Below are 16,533 nucleotides of genomic sequence, written 5' to 3' on the forward strand. Positions count from 1 at the left end.
GTGAACTTCAACTCCCAGAATTCCATGCTCTACGTGGATTTTACCTCCCAGGATTCTAGGTTTACGAGGTGAACTTCAACTCCCAGAATTCCATGCTTTACGTGGATTTCACCTCCCAGGATTCTAAGTTTACGAGGTGAACTTCAACTCCCAGAATTCCATGCTTTACGTGGATTTCACCTCCCAGGATTCTAAGTTTACGAGGTGAACTTCAACTCCCAGAATTCCATGCTTTATGTGGATTTCACCTCCCAGGATTCTAGGTTCAAGAGGTGAACTTCAACTCCCAGAATTCCATGCTTTATGTGGATTTCACCTCCCAGGATTCTAGGTTTGAGAGGTGAACTTCAACTCCCAGAATTCCATGCTTTACGTGGATTTCACCTCCCAGGATTCTAGGTTTAAGACGTGAACTTCAGCTCCCAGAATTCCATGCTTTATGTGGATTTCACCTCCCAGGATTCTAGGTTTAAGACGTGAACTTCAACTCCCAGAATTCCATGCTTTACGTGGATTTCACCTCCCAGGATTCTAGGTTTAAGACGTGAACTTCAACTCCCAGAATTCCATGCTTTACGTGGATTTCACCTCCCAGGATTCTAGGTTTGAGGGGTGAACTTCAACTCCCAGAATTCCATGCTTTATGTGGATTTCACCTCCCAGGATTCCATGCTTAAGAGACTTGGTGCTTCTTTGAGCTTGGTTGTTTTCTTGAAGACGTTTCATTTCCCAAACTAGCTAACATCTCCCGTCCTAGACTTCAATTCCCACAATTCCAAGCTGGCTGGGGAATCCTGGGAGTTGAAGTCCCTCCATCTTAAAATGGCCACGTTCAGAAACACGAAACTCTGTCCACCTTTGGAAAAAATACAGGTAGTCCTCGACGTACGACCACGACGGAGCCCCACATTTCTGTTGCTAAGTGAGACATTGGTGACGCGAGTTTTGCCCCGTCTTACGACCTTTCTTGCCACCGTTGTTAAGTGAATCAACGCAGTTGTTAAGTTAGGAACACGGTTGTTAAGGGAATCGGACTTTTTCCCCATCGACGTTGCTGGTCAGGCGGTCGCAAAAAAAGGGGATGGCGTGACTCCGGGACCCTGCACCCGTCATAATTATGAGTCGGTTGCCAAGCATCTGGACTTTTATCACCCGACCATTGGGATACCACAAAGGAGCCTTGGTGGTGCAGCGGACTAAAGTGCTGTTAAGTAGCACTTAGCTGCCAGCTGCCTGCAATTAGTGTGAGTTCAAATCTCACCAGGCTCAAGGTTGACTCAGCCTTCCATCCTTCCGAGGTAGGTAAAATGAGGACCCGGATTGTGGGGGGCAATAAACTGACTTTGTATAAAAAAGAACACCGCTTGGGGGGGCCAAAAGCTCTACTAAGCAGGTATATACAAAAGTATGAAGGCTATTGCTTAACGCATTGTAAGCCCCCCTGTGTGAAAAGCAGTCCTAAATTATTTCAGTGACGCTCAGATGATATTCAGCCGGTTCGGGCCAATTCTATTTAGGCACGATTTTGAATCTGGGCATGTGTGTGGAAGGCGCGCGCACCAGCAAAGAGCATATGCGGACGGGGCATGTGTGCCAGAGGTGAAATGCTCCCGGTTCGGACCGGATCACCCGATCCGGTAGCGATGGAGGTTTGGAGAACCGGTAGCAAAAATTTCTGCCCACATGCCCAGCTGAGTCGCACAATCATCAGAGGCTTTTTTTTTTTTTGCTTTTAAAAGCATTTTTTCTACAACCTCTTCGGCTGAAAAAATGCTTTTAAAAGTATTTTTAAAAGCCTCTGATGATCGTGCGGCTCAGCTGGGATCGTCAGAGGCATTTAAAAGAAAAAAAGCCTCTGCTGATCAGGGAACTCAGCTGGGATCGTCAGAGGCATTTAAAATAAAAAAGCCTCTGCTGATCAGGGAACTCAGCTGGGATCGTCAGAGGCATTTAAAAAAAAAAAAGCCTCTGCCGATCAGGCAACTCAGCTGGGATCGTCAGAGGCATTTAAAAGAAAAAAAGCCTCTGACGATCAGGCAACTCAGCTGGGATCATCAGAGGCTTTTAAAAGCATTTTTTTTACAACCTCTTGTAGAAAAAATGCTTTTAAAAGTTAAAAAATTTGGCCACACCCACCCAGTCACATTACCCCCCCCTCCCACCAAGCCACGCCCACAGAACCGGTAGTAAAATTTTAGATTTCACCACTGGCGTGGTGAAATCACATTTGCAAACCGGTACGGTAAGTAAGTCAATACCACCCCGGGTGCTGCTGTAACTTCAAACGGCCGCTAAATGAACTGTCGTAACTCGAGGACTACCTGTAGCAAACAGACGAATTTCCGAAGCCCCTCCGCCCCCAAAACTCCTCTATAGGGACAATACAGGTTCATTCTTCCCCCTTTTTAAAATCTTCCCCCCTTCTTTGCCTCGGGAGTCTCCCAGGACATAATTGGCAGCAATGTCCCCGCAGCTAAAAATCCAGCAGCTCAGCCCAAAGGGCCAGATGCAAAATTGTGAGGGTCCCTCGTGTTTTTTGGGTTGTTTGTTTTTAATAGGCTATTCTTTGCTTTTCTCCGCGTTTTTAGACGGCTTGATCTGGCCCGTGCTCCGAGTCCTGCTGGCTGGTTTTTTTTTATCCGGCGAAAAAGTGAGGGATTTGGATTTGGTGTTGGGCGTAGGGCTGCTTTTGCCGGCTTCCGGCGTCCGGGGTCCGCAGATGGCCTCCAGGGCCTTCAATTCGGAAGTGGGCTTCTCCGCCAAGAACTTCAGCACCCACGAAACTTTCAGGATCTCCAAGATGTTCAGCCGTTTCGAGGCCGGGCGCAGGATGCGACGGACCAGATCCTGCGAGGAGATTGATTTCCACGTTGAAGGCCGCCACTGTTGCCTGATCGTGCCCACCCCTCCCTCCCTCCCTCCCCGCCACAGGGGCGGCAAACCTAGGACACGCGTGTCCGGTGGGGGGGACATGTGTCACGTGTGGTGCAGTCACCAACACCCAACAACTATTGTCTGAAGGGGTGTAGGGTTTCCTGCCTAAGCAGCGGGTTGGACTAGAAGACCTCCAAGGTTCCTTCTGACTCTGCTATTCTATTGTATTGTATTGTATTCTATTCTATTCTATTCTATTCTATTCTATTCTATTCTATTCTATATTCCATATTTTCTATTCTATTCTATTCTGTTCTGTTCTATTCTATTCTATTCTAATTCTGTTCCATATTTTCTATTCTAATTCCGTTCCATATATTCTATTCTATTCTATTCTATTCTATTCTATTCTATTCTATTCTATTCTATTCTATTCTAATTCCGTTCCATATTTTCTATTCTATTCTATTCTATTCTATATTCCATATTTTCTATTCTATTCTATTCTATTCTGTTCTATTCTATTCTATTCTAATTCCGTTCCATATTTTCTCTTCTATTCTATTCTATTCTATTCTATTCTATTCTATTCTATTCTATTCTATATTCCATATTTTCTATTCTATTCTATTCTATTCTATTCTATTCTATTCTATTCTATTCTATTCTATTCTATTCTATTCTATTCTAATTCCGTTCCATATTTTCTGTTCTATTCTAAATTCCATATTTTCTATTCTATTCTATTCTATTCTATTCTATTCTATTCTATTCTATTCTATTCTATTCTATATTCCATATTTTCTATTCTATTCTATTCTATTCTGTTCTATTCTATTCTATTCTAATTCCGTTCCATATTTTCTGTTCTATTCTATTCTATTCTATTCTATTCTATTCTATTCTATTCTATTCTATATTCCATATTTTCTATTCTATTCTATTCTATTCTATTCTATTCTATTCTATTCTATTCTATATTCCATATTTTCTATTCTATTCTATTCTATTCTATTCTATTCTATTCTATTCTATTCTATTCTATTCTATTCTAATTCCGTTCCATATTTTCTGTTCTATTCTAAATTCCATATTTTCTATTCTATTCTATTCTATTCTATTCTATTCTATTCTATTCTATTCTATTCTATATTCCATATTTTCTATTCTATTCTATTCTATTCTGTTCTATTCTATTCTATTCTAATTCCGTTCCATATTTTCTGTTCTATTCTATTCTATTCTATTCTATTCTATTCTATTCTATTCTATTCTATATTCCATATTTTCTATTCTATTCTATTCTATTCTATTCTATTCTATTCTATTCTATTCTATTCTATTCTATTCTATTCTAATTCCGTTCCATATTTTCTGTTCTATTCTAAATTCCATATTTTCTATTCTATTCTATTCTATTCTATTCTATTCTATTCTATTCTATTCTATTCTATTCTATTCTAATTCCGTTCCATATTTTCTATTCTAATTCCGTTCCATATTTTCTTTTCTTTTCTATTCTATTCTATTCTATTCTATTCTATTCTATTCTATTCTATTCTAATTCCGTTCCATATTTTCTATTCTATTCTATTCTATTCTATTCTATTCTATTCTATATTCCATATTTTCTATTCTATTCTATTCTGTTCTGTTCTATTCTAATTCCGTTCCATATTTTCTGTTCTATTCTAAATTCCATATTTTCTATTCTATTCTATTCTATTCTATTCTAATTCCGTTCCATATTTTCTATTCTAATTCCGTTCCATATTTTCTTTTCTTTTCTATTCTATTCTATTCTATTCTATTCTATTCTATTCTATTCTATTCTATTCTATTCTATTCTATTCTATTCTATTCTAATTCCGTTCCATATTTTCTATTCTATTCTATTCTATTCTATTCTATTCTATTCTATATTCCATATTTTCTATTCTATTCTATTCTGTTCTGTTCTATTCTATTCTATTCTAATTCCGTTCCATATTTTCTGTTCTATTCTAAATTCCATATTTTCTATTCTATTCTATTCTATTCTATTCTAATTCCGTTCCATATTTTCTATTCTAATTCCGTTCCATATTTTCTATTCTAATTCCGTTCCATATTTTCTTTTCTTTTCTTTTCTATTCTATTCTATTCTATTCTATTCTATTCTATTCTATTCTATTCTATTCTATTCTATTCTATTCTTGGACGGAATAGGGCAACTTTGCCGTGGCCGACTCGCTGCGGGACAATTCGACATTTCTATTTATTTGAAATCATTAAAAAAAATAATCATTTTTGTCATTCGCCTTTCATTTTTGTCCCTCCTTTGGCAATCTTTTCTTTAATGATGCTGTTCCACCCTTTCTTGATATTCGCCTAACTCTTGTTGTCCAGCAGCGAGTTGGCCACGGGGAGTCAATAACAGAATAACAGAGCTGGAGGGGACCTTTTAGGTCATCTAGTCCAACCCCCCGCCCCCCAATCCAAGCACGAGACCCTACACCATTTCTGACAGACAGCAGTCCGGTCTCTTCTTGAAAGTTTCCAGGCATGTCATAGACCCCCCGGCTACTCTGCCAGGAAGGGTTTTATAAGTGGCTCAGAACCAAAAAAAAATTCTGCCAAAGTTAAAAGAAGAGTGGAATGAATGAAAGAGAGAGGAGACTGATGAGAAAGGCAGCTGGGAGGGACGGAAGACGATGGGGATGGATGGAAGAGTGGACAGATGCTGAAACCTCTAAGGAACCCAGGAAGGAAGGAAGGAAGGAAGGAAGGAAGGAAGGAAGGAAGGAAGGAAGGAAGGAAGGAAGGAAGGAAGGAAGGAAGGAATAAGGGATGAGGGAAGGAAGGAAGGAAGGGATGAGGGAAGGAAGGAAGGGAGAAGAGGGAGGGATGAAGGAAGGAAGAGAGAAGGAGAATAAGGGAGGAGGAAAGGAAAGAGGGAGGGATGAAGGAAGGGAGGGAGGGAGAGATGGAAGGCGAGGGAGTAAGAAAGGAAGGAAAAAGGATTGAAGAAGTAGTGGAAGAGAAGGAAGAACGAATGAAAGAGGGAGGAGACTGATGGGAGGGATGGAAGACGATGGGGATGGGTGGAAGAGTGGACAGACGCTGCAACCTCTAAGGAACCCAGGAAGGAAGGAAGGAAGGGGAATAAGGGATGAGGGAAGGAAGGGAGGGAGGAGAGGGAGGGATGAAGGAAGGAAGAAAGAAGGAGAATAAGGGAGGAGGAAAGGAAAGAGGGAGGGATGAAGGAAGGAAGGGAGAGATGGAAGGAGAGGGAGGAAGGAAAAAGGAATGAAGGAGTAGTGGGAGAGAAGGAAGGGATTGGGAAGTGAGAGGAGGGAAGGAAGGAAAGGGGAAGAAGAGGGAGGGGGGAAGGGAGGGAGGAAGGAACAAAGGAGAAACGGGAGAAGAAAGAATGAGGGAGGGAAGAAGGTCAGGAAGGAGTGGGAGAGAAGGGAGGAGAATGAGGGAGGAGGAAAGGGAGGAAAGAGAGAGAGGGAGAGAGGGGGGAAGAAAGGAAGGAAAAAGGAATGAAGGAGTAGTGGGAGAGAAGGAAGGGGAGAGGAGAGAAGGAAGGAAAAGGAAGAAGAAGAGGAAGGAGAAAAGAAGTGGGAGAAGGAAAGAATGAGAGAAGGGAGGGAAGGAAGGAAGGAGGGAGGAACAAAGGAGAAGTGGGAGGGAAGCAAGGAAAGAGGAAGCCGGCAGAACAAGGGAGGAAGTGAAGGAAGGAAGGAAGTCCACACATCTTCAGCCAACCAAGGTGGAGAAACCCCAGCTTGGCCGGTACTGTAGGCCCCATCATCCCCAGCCAACCAGCCAGCTGGCGAGGCCAAGAGGGCCCAGGCCTCACCTTAATCTCGTCGTTGATCTGGACGTGGCTGGGGAAATTGACCTCCTTCTGGGTCTCCCTCAGCAGCTTCTTGAGGTTGGTGTCGTCGAAGGGCAGGTGGGCCACCACCAAGGTGTAAAGGATGACGCCCATGCTCCAGGTGTCGGAGAGGAAGGGGTTGTAGGGCAGGCCCAGCAAGATCTCCGGGCAGGCGTAGGCGAAGCTGCCGCAGTAGGTTTGGCTGAGGTGGGAGAAGCAGCTCATCATGCGGTACGACGGGGTGGGAGGGGGCTGCGTCTGTGGAGCCACCATCTTGGAGAAGCCGAAATCCGAGATCTTGATATTCTCCCGCTTGTCCAGCAACAGGTTCTCCAGCTTCAAATCCCTGCCGGGCCGAGGGGGAGAAGTAAATCCAAGGCCACCCACACAACCGACCATCCCAATCCTGCCGCGGGCTAAGTCTTTGACTTATAATAGGGACCGTCGGAAGTTTCGACGGTGCTGAAAAAAAGGGATCGTTTCTCGTCATGACCACCGTGGCAGCGTCCTCGCGGACACGTCCATCGGAATTCCGACGCTTGACGATTGATTTGTAGTTGTGATGGTTGCCGTGTCCCCGGGGGTGGCGTGGACATTTGGCGACCGTCTGACCAGCAATGTCAATAGGGGAGCCAGATTCGCTTAACGACCGCGTGACTAATTGAAAAATGGCAGTGATTCGCTGAGCAACGGGGACGAGAAAGGTCGTAAGATGGGGCAAAAACTCACTTAACAAATGTCTCATTTAGCCACATAAATTTTGCACTAAATTACGGTCGTTCGTCGACCACAATGGAACCTCAAATTTCTGGGGCTAAGTGAGATGGTTGTTAAGTGAGTTTTTGCCCCATTTTACGACATTTCTTCCCACCGTTGTTAAGGGAATCACTGCAGTTGATAAGTTAGTAACACGGTTGTTAAGTGAATCTTGGCATGTCAGAAGGTCGTAAAAGGGGATCACATGACCTTCCGATACTGCGACTGTCATAAATATGAGCTGGTTTGAATTTTGATCAAGTGATCTTATGGTTGTAAGTGTGAAAAATGGTCATAAATTATTTTTTCAAATGCCGTTGTAACTTTGAACGGTCACTAAATGAACTGTTGTAAGTCGAGGACTATCTGTATTTTCCATTAAAGGTAGTCCTCAATTTCTAAGGAACCCAGAGAGGGAGGGAGGGAGGGAGGGATGGTGGCAGGGAGGAAGATGGAAGGAAAGAAGGAAGGAAGGAAAAGTGAAAGGAAAGGGAATGAGGGAGGGAGGAACGAGGGAGGGAGGAAGGAAAGGGAAGGGAGGAGGAAGAAAGGAAGATAGAAAAGGAGGAAGGAAAGAAGGGATGGAACGGAGGGAGGGAAGAACAAGGGAGGGAGGGAGGGAGGGACGGTGGGAGGAAGGAAGGAAGATAGAAAAGTGGAAGGAAAGAAAGGGAGGGAAGGAAGTAGGAAGGAAGGAATATAGAAAAGTGGAAGAGGGAGGGAGGGAAGGAAGTAGGAAAGAAGGAAGATTGAAAAGGAAGGAAAGAAGGGAGGGAGGGAAGGAAGTAGGAAGGAAGGAAAATAGAAAAGAGGATGGAAAGGAGGGAGGGAGGGAGGAAAAGGAAGGGAAGGGAGGAAGATTGAAAAGAGGAAGGAAAGAAGGAATGGGACGGAGGGAGGGAGGGAGGAACAAGGGAGGGAGAGGGAGGGACGGTGGGAGGAAGGAAGGAAGATAGAAAAGTGGAAGGAAAGAAGGGAGGGAGGGAAGGAAGTAGGAAGGAAGGAAGATAGAAAAGTGGAAGGAAAGAAGGGAGGGAACGAAGTAGGAAGGAAGGAAGATTGAAAAGAGGATGGAAAGGAGGGAGGGAGGAACAAGGGAGGGAGAGAGGGAGGGACGGTGGGAGGAAGGAAGCAAAATAGAAAAGTGGAAGGAAAGAAGGGAGGGAGGGAAGGAATATAGAAAAGTGGAAGGGAGGGAAGGAAGGAAGTAGGAAGGAAGGAAGATAGAAAAGTGGAAGGAAAGAAGGGAGGGAAGGAAGTAGGAAGGAAGGAAAATAGAAAAGAGGATGGAAAGGAGGGAGGGAGGAACAAGGGAGGGAGAGAGGGAGGGACGGTGGGTGGGAGGAAGGAAGGAAGATAGAAAAGGGGAAGGAAACAAGGGAGGGAGGGAGAGAGGGAGGGACGGTGGGAGGAAGGAAGGAAGATAGAAAAGTGGAAGGAAAGAAGGGAGGGAGGGAAGGAAGTAGGAAGGAAGGAAGATAGAAAAGTGGAAGGAAAGAAGGGAGGGAAGGAAGTAGGAAGGAAGGAAGATTGAAAACAGGATGGAAAGGAGGGAGGGAGGAACAAGGGAGGGAGAGAGGGAGGGACGGTGGGAGGAAGGAAGGAAAATAGAAAAGTGGAAGGAAAGAAGGGAGGGAGGGAGGGAAGGATTATAGAAAAGTGGAAGGGAGGGAAGGAAGGAAGTAGGAAGGAAGGAAGATAGAAAAGTGGAAGGAAAGAAGGGAGGGAAGGAAGTAGGAAGGAAGGAAAATAGAAAAGAGGATGGAAAGGAGGGAGGGAGGAACACGGGAGGGAGAGAGGGAGGGACGGTGCGTGGGAGGAAGGAAGGAAGATAGAAAAGTGGAAGGAAAGAAGGGAGGGAGGGAAGGAGGTAGGAAGGAAGAAATACAGAAAAGTGGTAGGAAGGGCGGGAGGGACGGTGGGAGGAAGAAAGGAAGATAGAAAAGGGGAAGGAAAGAAGGGAGGGAGGGAAGGGAGAGAGGGAAGAAGTAGGAAGGAAGGAAGATGGAAAAGAGGATGGAAAGGAGGGAGGGAGGAACAAGGGAGGGAGAAAGGGAGGGACGGTGGGAAGAAAGGAAGATAGAAAAGGGGAAGGAAAGAAGGGAGGGAGGGAGAGAGGGAGGGACGGTGGGAGGAAGAAAGGAAGATAGAAAAGGGGAAGGAAAGAAGGGAGGGATGTAGGGAGGGAGGAAGTACCACCCATCTTAAACCTGACTATGGAAATGAAACAGAGGCTGTCTGGTGTCTGATTGCTGTGCGGCCTACCTCAAAGGGCTGACAGAGCTTTGAACCCCCTCATAAACAACACGGATCCCACGAGATCCCAATTCGAAAGCCAGCCGGTTTAGAAACCGGAAGGACGCATTTAACTTCCCCCCCCCGCCCCCCGCCGACTCTCACCGATGCACGATGCCCTTGCCGTGCAGGTAGGCGATGCCCAGAGTCAGCTGCGAGAACCACTTGCCAGCCAGGGCTTCCGAACAGGCCCCGGATTTCTGGATCCATTCTAAGACATCACCGCTTGGTGCCAACTCCATGATGATGTAATGGCGGGAGGTGGTCTCGATGGCCTGGTAGAAACTGATGACGTATTTGTGGCGGAGGCTCTTCATCACCTGGAAAAGAAGAGAAGGCACGGGGTTCGAATCACGCCCTGGCCCACCTTCCCTCGCGTGGCCTGTTCTTCCACTGCAGAAAAAATAAAATATCCGAAAAACTAAATAACGATAACTCCTTGTACTGAAGTTCTGATTATACGAGGAGCAATAGCGCCTCTGAGAGAGTGCAAAGTGCCGATCTAGGAGATGGAAATTCTAGGAGATGAAAAATTCCCATTTGGTACAGGCAGTCCGCGACATACGACGACAACCGAGCCCAACATTTCTGCTGCTAAGGGAGACATTTAAGCGAGTTTTGCCCCATTTTAACAATATTTCTCGCCACCGTCGTTAAGCGTAACATGGCTGTTAAGTGACTCTGGCTTCCCCTATTGGATGTCGCTTGTCAGAAGGTCGCAAAAAAGGGGGCTCACGTGACCCTGGGACATTGCAAACCGTCATAAATATGAGTGAGTTGCCAAGTGTCTGAATTTTAATCACGTGACTACGGGAGGGAGCTACAAGGGTCGTAAGGGAGAAAAACGGTCGTCAGTCATTTTGGTCGACGACTTGTCACTTTTTTTCAATGTCGTCGTAACTTTGAACGGTCACTAAACAAACCGTTGTAAATTGAGGGCTACCTGTATTCTGTTGAAACCCCTGTAAGCGGTTCCTGTAAAGGTACGAAGGTAGATGTTTACAAGCGAGATACACGCCTGCACACAAACCACACACTCACACCTCAGAGGTGGTATTCAGCCGGTTCGTGCCGGTTCGCGCCGGTTCGTGCGAACCGTTGGCAGAAATTTAGCCAAAGTCGCCGAGCCGGTAGCGATGGCCGGCTGGCCACACCCCCAAACCAGTCACACCGAGAATGACCTGTATTTCCCTGGGTAAGAATTTGGTGAGATAATCCTCCGAGGCCTTCTTCTTGGAGATGATCTTAATGGCCACCATGGACTTCTGCTTGGAGAAGTAAGCTTCATAGACGGTCCCGTAGGAGCCGTGCCCGATGGCTTTCCCAATTTGGTAGCCGTACTGGTCCATCACCGAGACGTACGGCGTCGAGGTCGAATGTTCCACCATGGTGGAAAGCTCCTTCTGAGATTCAATCTCAGCTCCGGTTAAGACTTCAGAGGTGGAGAAGGACCCGTCACCGAGGACGGAGGAGTAGACCACGTCTTGTGGGACCCCTGGTCGGAAGATCTCAAGAACCTTCTACAGAAAGGATAAACCCTTCCTCCCGCTGTGTGGGTTCCTCTCCCCAAACGATCTGGAAGAGGAACTTGAGAGGATCGGGTGGAGGTGGGGGATCCTGTCGGGATCCACCTGTCTTCACCCTATGGAGTCTAGGATAGGAGCACCCACAGAAACTGCTTCCCTGTGACAATATCAGAGGGATAATGGGCTGCAACCTCCAAGACCTGAAGGGTTGACCGGAATCACTCTTGACTGGATCCCACCAAAGTTCTGATGATGCCATAGCCAACTTTAAGCCTTCTGGCTATTCTGATTGGTTGGTGGAGTTTCGGTAACCATAGAGAACCTTCTAAGAATGGATGGTGGCATTGTCTCCCAAGAGGGACCTCGGAGAACGTTCCACCGAGGCTAAGAAGGAAAGAGATCAATGGAAGGAGGGACGCCGATCCCCGGTTTAAAGTTTGCTTTCCGTGGCAATTCTGAGTTTGCTGTTCCTCAACCTTGGCCTCATGAAGATGGGTTGACTTCAACTCCCAGAATTCCCTGTCTCTTTTTCTGGTCTCCATTTTGGTCTTTCTTGTAGTTTGGCTTCTGCAGAATTCAGTAAGCCTTCAGAATAAGAGAATTGAAAGGGGGCTTGGAGGTCTTCTAGTCCAACCCCTTGCTCAAGCAGAAGATCCTAGCCATTCTGGGCCAGGGGTCAGCAACCTGCGGCTCCGGAGCCTCATGCGGCTCTTTGGACCCTCTGCTGTGGCTCCCACCATTGGCTGGTGATCCCACCACTGGCTGGCCTCCCCCCCCTCGCCCTCCCCTCCCAGTCACTCCTCGCCTGGCCTGAGAAGGTAAGAGCGACAGTGGTGGATGGAGAAGTGGCCAGGGCAGAGACAGAGAGATACAGAGAGAGGGGGAGGGAGAGAGAGAGAGAGAGAGAGAGAGAGAGACATAGAGAGATACAGAGAGAGAGGGAGAGAGAGAGAGACATAGATACAGAGAGGGGGAGAAGAGAGACATAGATACAGAGCGGGGGAGAGAGAGAGACATAGATCTAGAGAGAGAAGGAGAGAGAGACAGAGAGATACAGAGAGCGGGAGAGAGAGACATAGAGAGATACAGAGAGGGAGAGAGAGAGAGACAGAGAGAGATACAGAGAGAGGGAGAGAGATATATAGAGAGAGATACAGAGAGGGAGAGAGAGAGATAGAGAGATACAGAGAGAGGGGGATAGAGAGATATAGAGAGATACAGAGAGAGAGGGAGAGAGAGAGACATAGAGAGATACAGAGAGGGGGAGATAGAGAGACATAGAGAGATACAGAGAGAGAGGGAGAGAGACATAGATACATAGAGAGGGAGAGAGAGACATAGAGAGATAGAGAGGGGGGGAGAGAGAGACAGAGATACAGAGAGAGGGAGAGAGAGAGACAGATACAGAGAGGGGAAGAGAGAAAGACATAGATACAGAGAGAGGGAGAGAGAGAGAGACAGAGAGAGATACAGAGAGAGGGGGAGAGAGAAAGACATAGATACAGAGAGGGGGAGAGAGAGAGACAGAGATACAGAGAGAGAGGGAGAGAGAGAGACAGAGAGATACAGAGAGAGGGGGAGAGAGAAAGACATAGATACAGAGAGGGAGAGAGAGAGAGACAGAGAGAGAGAGAGATATATAGAGAGAGATACAGAGAGAGAGGGAGAGACAGAGACAGAGAGAGATACAGAGAGAGAGGGAGGGAGGGAGGGAGGGAGGGAGGGAGGAGGGAGAGAGATGTCAAAAGGATTTTGTGGTTCCCGGTGTTTTTTAACAACTGGTTCTCTGCCCTAATGACCGGCTGGGTAGGCGTGGCTAGGGGCGGTGTCATGTGACTGGTGGAAGTGAATGACATCGAGTTGGCCATGCCCTCCCCAGGTTTTGTGGCTCCCGGTGTTTTCTTTTCTGTGGGGAAACGGGTCCAAATGGCTCTTTTTGAGTATTTAAGGTTGCCGACCCCTGTTCTGGGCAAATGGCTGTCCAATCTCTTCTTCAAAACTTCCAGTGTTGGAGCATTTACAACTTCTGGTGGCAAGCAGTTCCACTGGTTAATTGTCTCACTGTTAGGAAGTTTCTTCTCAGTTCTAAGTTGCTTCTCTCCTTGATTAGTTTCCATCCGTTGCTTCTTGTCCTGCCTTCAGGTGTTTTGGAGCATAGCTTGACTCCCTCTTCTTTGGGGCAGCCCCCGAGATATCGGAACTCTGCTATCATGTCACCCCCAATCCTTCTTTTCATCAAAATTGACATAATCACTTCCTGCAACGGTTCTTCATGTTTTAACCTCCACCTGCCACAAAGAAGTCCACCTATTCTCCAAAGCCCCTGAGGGCAGGACAAGAAGCAACGGGTGGAAACCCATCAAGGAGAGAAGCAACTTAGAACTAAGGAGAAAATTCCTGAAAGTGAGAACAATTAACCAGTGGAACAACTTGCCACCAGAAGCTGTAAATGCTCCAACACTGGAAGTTTTTAAGAAGATGTTGGATAACCATTTGTCTGAAGTGGTGTAGGGTTTCCCGCCTAAGCAGGGGGTTGGACTAGAAGGCCTCCAAGGTCCCTTCCAACTCTGTCGTTCTATATTCTGTGATAGTGAGTCTTCTTGAAAAACTCCTCTCTTGATATTACCTTCTCCCAGTCTATCAACATCGCCCAACAATTGTGTCTTACACTGTGCCGTTGATCTTGGCACAAAGCTTTTGATGTTTCTACTGCTTTTTGTAGGCCCTTGATTATCCCAATCATGTGGCAGGGAGTCAAATGCCCTTGTGTCGTCAATCCACGCTACCATGTTGCTCTTCCTTCTTCCTCTTGCAGTTTTCCAAAATCATCTCACCAGTTAGGAGAGTGGTGCAGTGGCCTAGAGGTGGAACTTTTACCTCACAATCAGAAGTTTGAGAGTTCGATCCTAGGTAGAGGCAGATATTTCTCTCTCTGGGCACAATGAGAATATATCTGCTGGAAAAAAAACTCCGCATTGGTGACAAGAAGGGCATCCGGCCAGTAAACGCCCAACTCCATTCAGTTGCCCAGATTCCACTCCGCAAGGGATTATGGGCAGGGGTGGGTTTCACTTATGTTTACCATTGGTTCGCTGTGTGCGTACGCTGTCCAAGCACGCTGTCCGGCCTTCTGCGCGTGTACTTTGCTCACTCGCATGCCTTCCGCACATATGCCAGGCCTCGAAAATGTGCCTAAATAAGACGGCACAGAGCTGGGGCAGGTGGGTAGGCCCACCTGCGATTTCTGTTACCGGTACGCCTGAACGGGTCTGAACCGGCTGAATACCACCTCTGTTTACACGAATACCGGCACACATAATGCAATGCGCACGCGACCCCCAACCCCCACACATGCATGTATGACCCCCCCACCCCGCCGTTTTGGTCCTAGCAGGCCTCCCTGCAGCCTCTTGGGCCCAAAAATGGGCTGTGGGAGGGAGCCACTGCACCCCCATCCTCCGCTACACACCCCGCGCATGTATGCGACCACCGTCCCCTGTGCATGCATGCACGTCTCCCACATGCGTCCCGGCCCTGCGCATCCTGAAAATCAGCTAGCCGGCGGGAGGCTCACGCACATGCGCAGTAGAGCTGAGCTGGGCGATGGCTCACGTGCCATAGGTTCGCCATCACACAGTTAGGAGATGATCTGTTGTTCCTCTGCTGTTTTGGGTGATTTCCTTTCTCCCCGGGATAGATGCTGCTATGGTCGAAGTGGTGCTCTAGATATTTTGGGATGGCACCCCTATTACTACCACTGCTATTATTACAGAGACAGGTTGTCTTCACCATTCGTTTAGTCCAGGGGTCTGCAACCTTAAACACTCAAAAGAGCCATTTCGACCCGTTTCCCACAGAAAAGAAAACACCGGGAGTCACAAAACCCTTCCCGTCCCTGACTATTTCTTGAGCGGCCACAAAACTAGCATATATCGTTGAATTAAACGTTCTGTTTTCTTCTGAAACTTTTCTTTTCTTGGATTTATCCATGGTTGGCCTACCAGAGGTTGAAAAGCTCAATAAATCGCGTGCCGGCGGGTGTCGCACATTGGCGGTGGTGACGCATATTTTGAGCGACAGGGAGCCACAGAAGAGGGGTGAAAGAGACACATGCGGCTCCAGAGCCGCAGGTTGCTGACTCCTGGTTCGAACTTATAACAGCACTGGAAAAAAAGTGACTTACGACCCGTTTTCACACTTACGACCATCGCACAGATTTCCCCACAGTCACGCGATCAAAATCCAGCCGTTTGACGTTATCGGTTTGCCCTTGGGGGAAATCCCACGATATTTCAATTGTCATCGATTTATTTCCCGCGCAATATGATACCTTTAGGCATGATTGAATCGGTCTTCTTCCATTTACGCTTATTCAATTATTCTTAATGACGGTGCGTTGGCGTTTACTTCTCCGAGGTGCACTGTTTATTATTTAATTGTTTATTTGGCACGCTGCAGGGTTCTTTACGATTGAATTATTTCATCCATGCGATTTTTTTAAAAAAATTATGTTTGGATGCGCGCGCCGTTTATTATTCAATTATTTATTGGACAGGTGCGATCGAGTCATCGAAATGGGTTTATGTAATAATACGCGTTATTTGTGTGCCGTTGAATAATCGATTGGCTATTATTTACTGTAATGATCATTTTAGCTTCAGGCTCGGAAAGCTGGTTACCCATGTAATGTAGGTAGGTAAATGCGGGTCCAGCTGGATGATCACTGAAGGGCCCTCTTTAAGAAAGGAAATGTGCTTGTTTGAGGGAAGCCAATTATCTCCAGTTGAAAGCAGAGTATTCCTTTGAAGTAGAAACATTCAGAAGAAGGGGGCCCCCTCAGTTGTCAGAGATAAGAAACATTTGGTGATATACAGTATGAAGGTTAAAGAGATCAAGTATGACCACATGTAATATTAACAAGAGATAATTTGAATCTATGCTTCAGTAATTGGCAAAAAGAATTATGACTGTTGGCAAAGAATAAATGAAACAGTAATTAGGAAGTGTCAATTAAATATGACAAATGTATATGATCACATAAACTGCTGAGTTAACAGAATCCTTTGTCTAGAAGGGTATAAAAACCATTGTAGCTAATTTCTATTCTTTTGTTCAACGCTTCACGTACAGAGCTTTGAACCTATTGCGCAATATACATTGTCTCTGATTAACCCAGAAAAGTTGTGTTGGTCTTATTAAATCCACAACACATGAAAT

The 16,533-nt window shown here is 46.2% G+C and overlaps 1 protein-coding gene across 1 annotated transcript; it reads right to left on the minus strand.

Annotated features, from left to right (window-relative positions):
• Positions 1-2,532: 2,532 nt before the first annotated feature.
• Positions 2,533-12,496, minus strand: TSSK4 (testis specific serine kinase 4). The gene is made up of 4 exons (XM_087891655.1): positions 10,972-12,496; positions 9,896-10,110; positions 6,722-7,085; positions 2,533-2,847 (listed from the first exon to the last, which is right to left on the minus strand). Exons 1-4 carry the CDS (start codon positions 11,176-11,178, stop codon positions 2,560-2,562), a joined length of 1,074 nt encoding a protein of 357 aa, XP_087747781.1. The 5' UTR covers positions 11,179-12,496; the 3' UTR covers positions 2,533-2,559.
• Between the last annotated feature and the right edge of the window lie 4,037 nt (positions 12,497-16,533).

This window comes from Pantherophis guttatus, chromosome 4 (genome assembly GCF_059756535.1).
Source record: "Pantherophis guttatus breed Tessera chromosome 4, ASM5975653v1, whole genome shotgun sequence".
Taxonomy (NCBI): Eukaryota; Metazoa; Chordata; class Lepidosauria; order Squamata; family Colubridae; genus Pantherophis; species Pantherophis guttatus.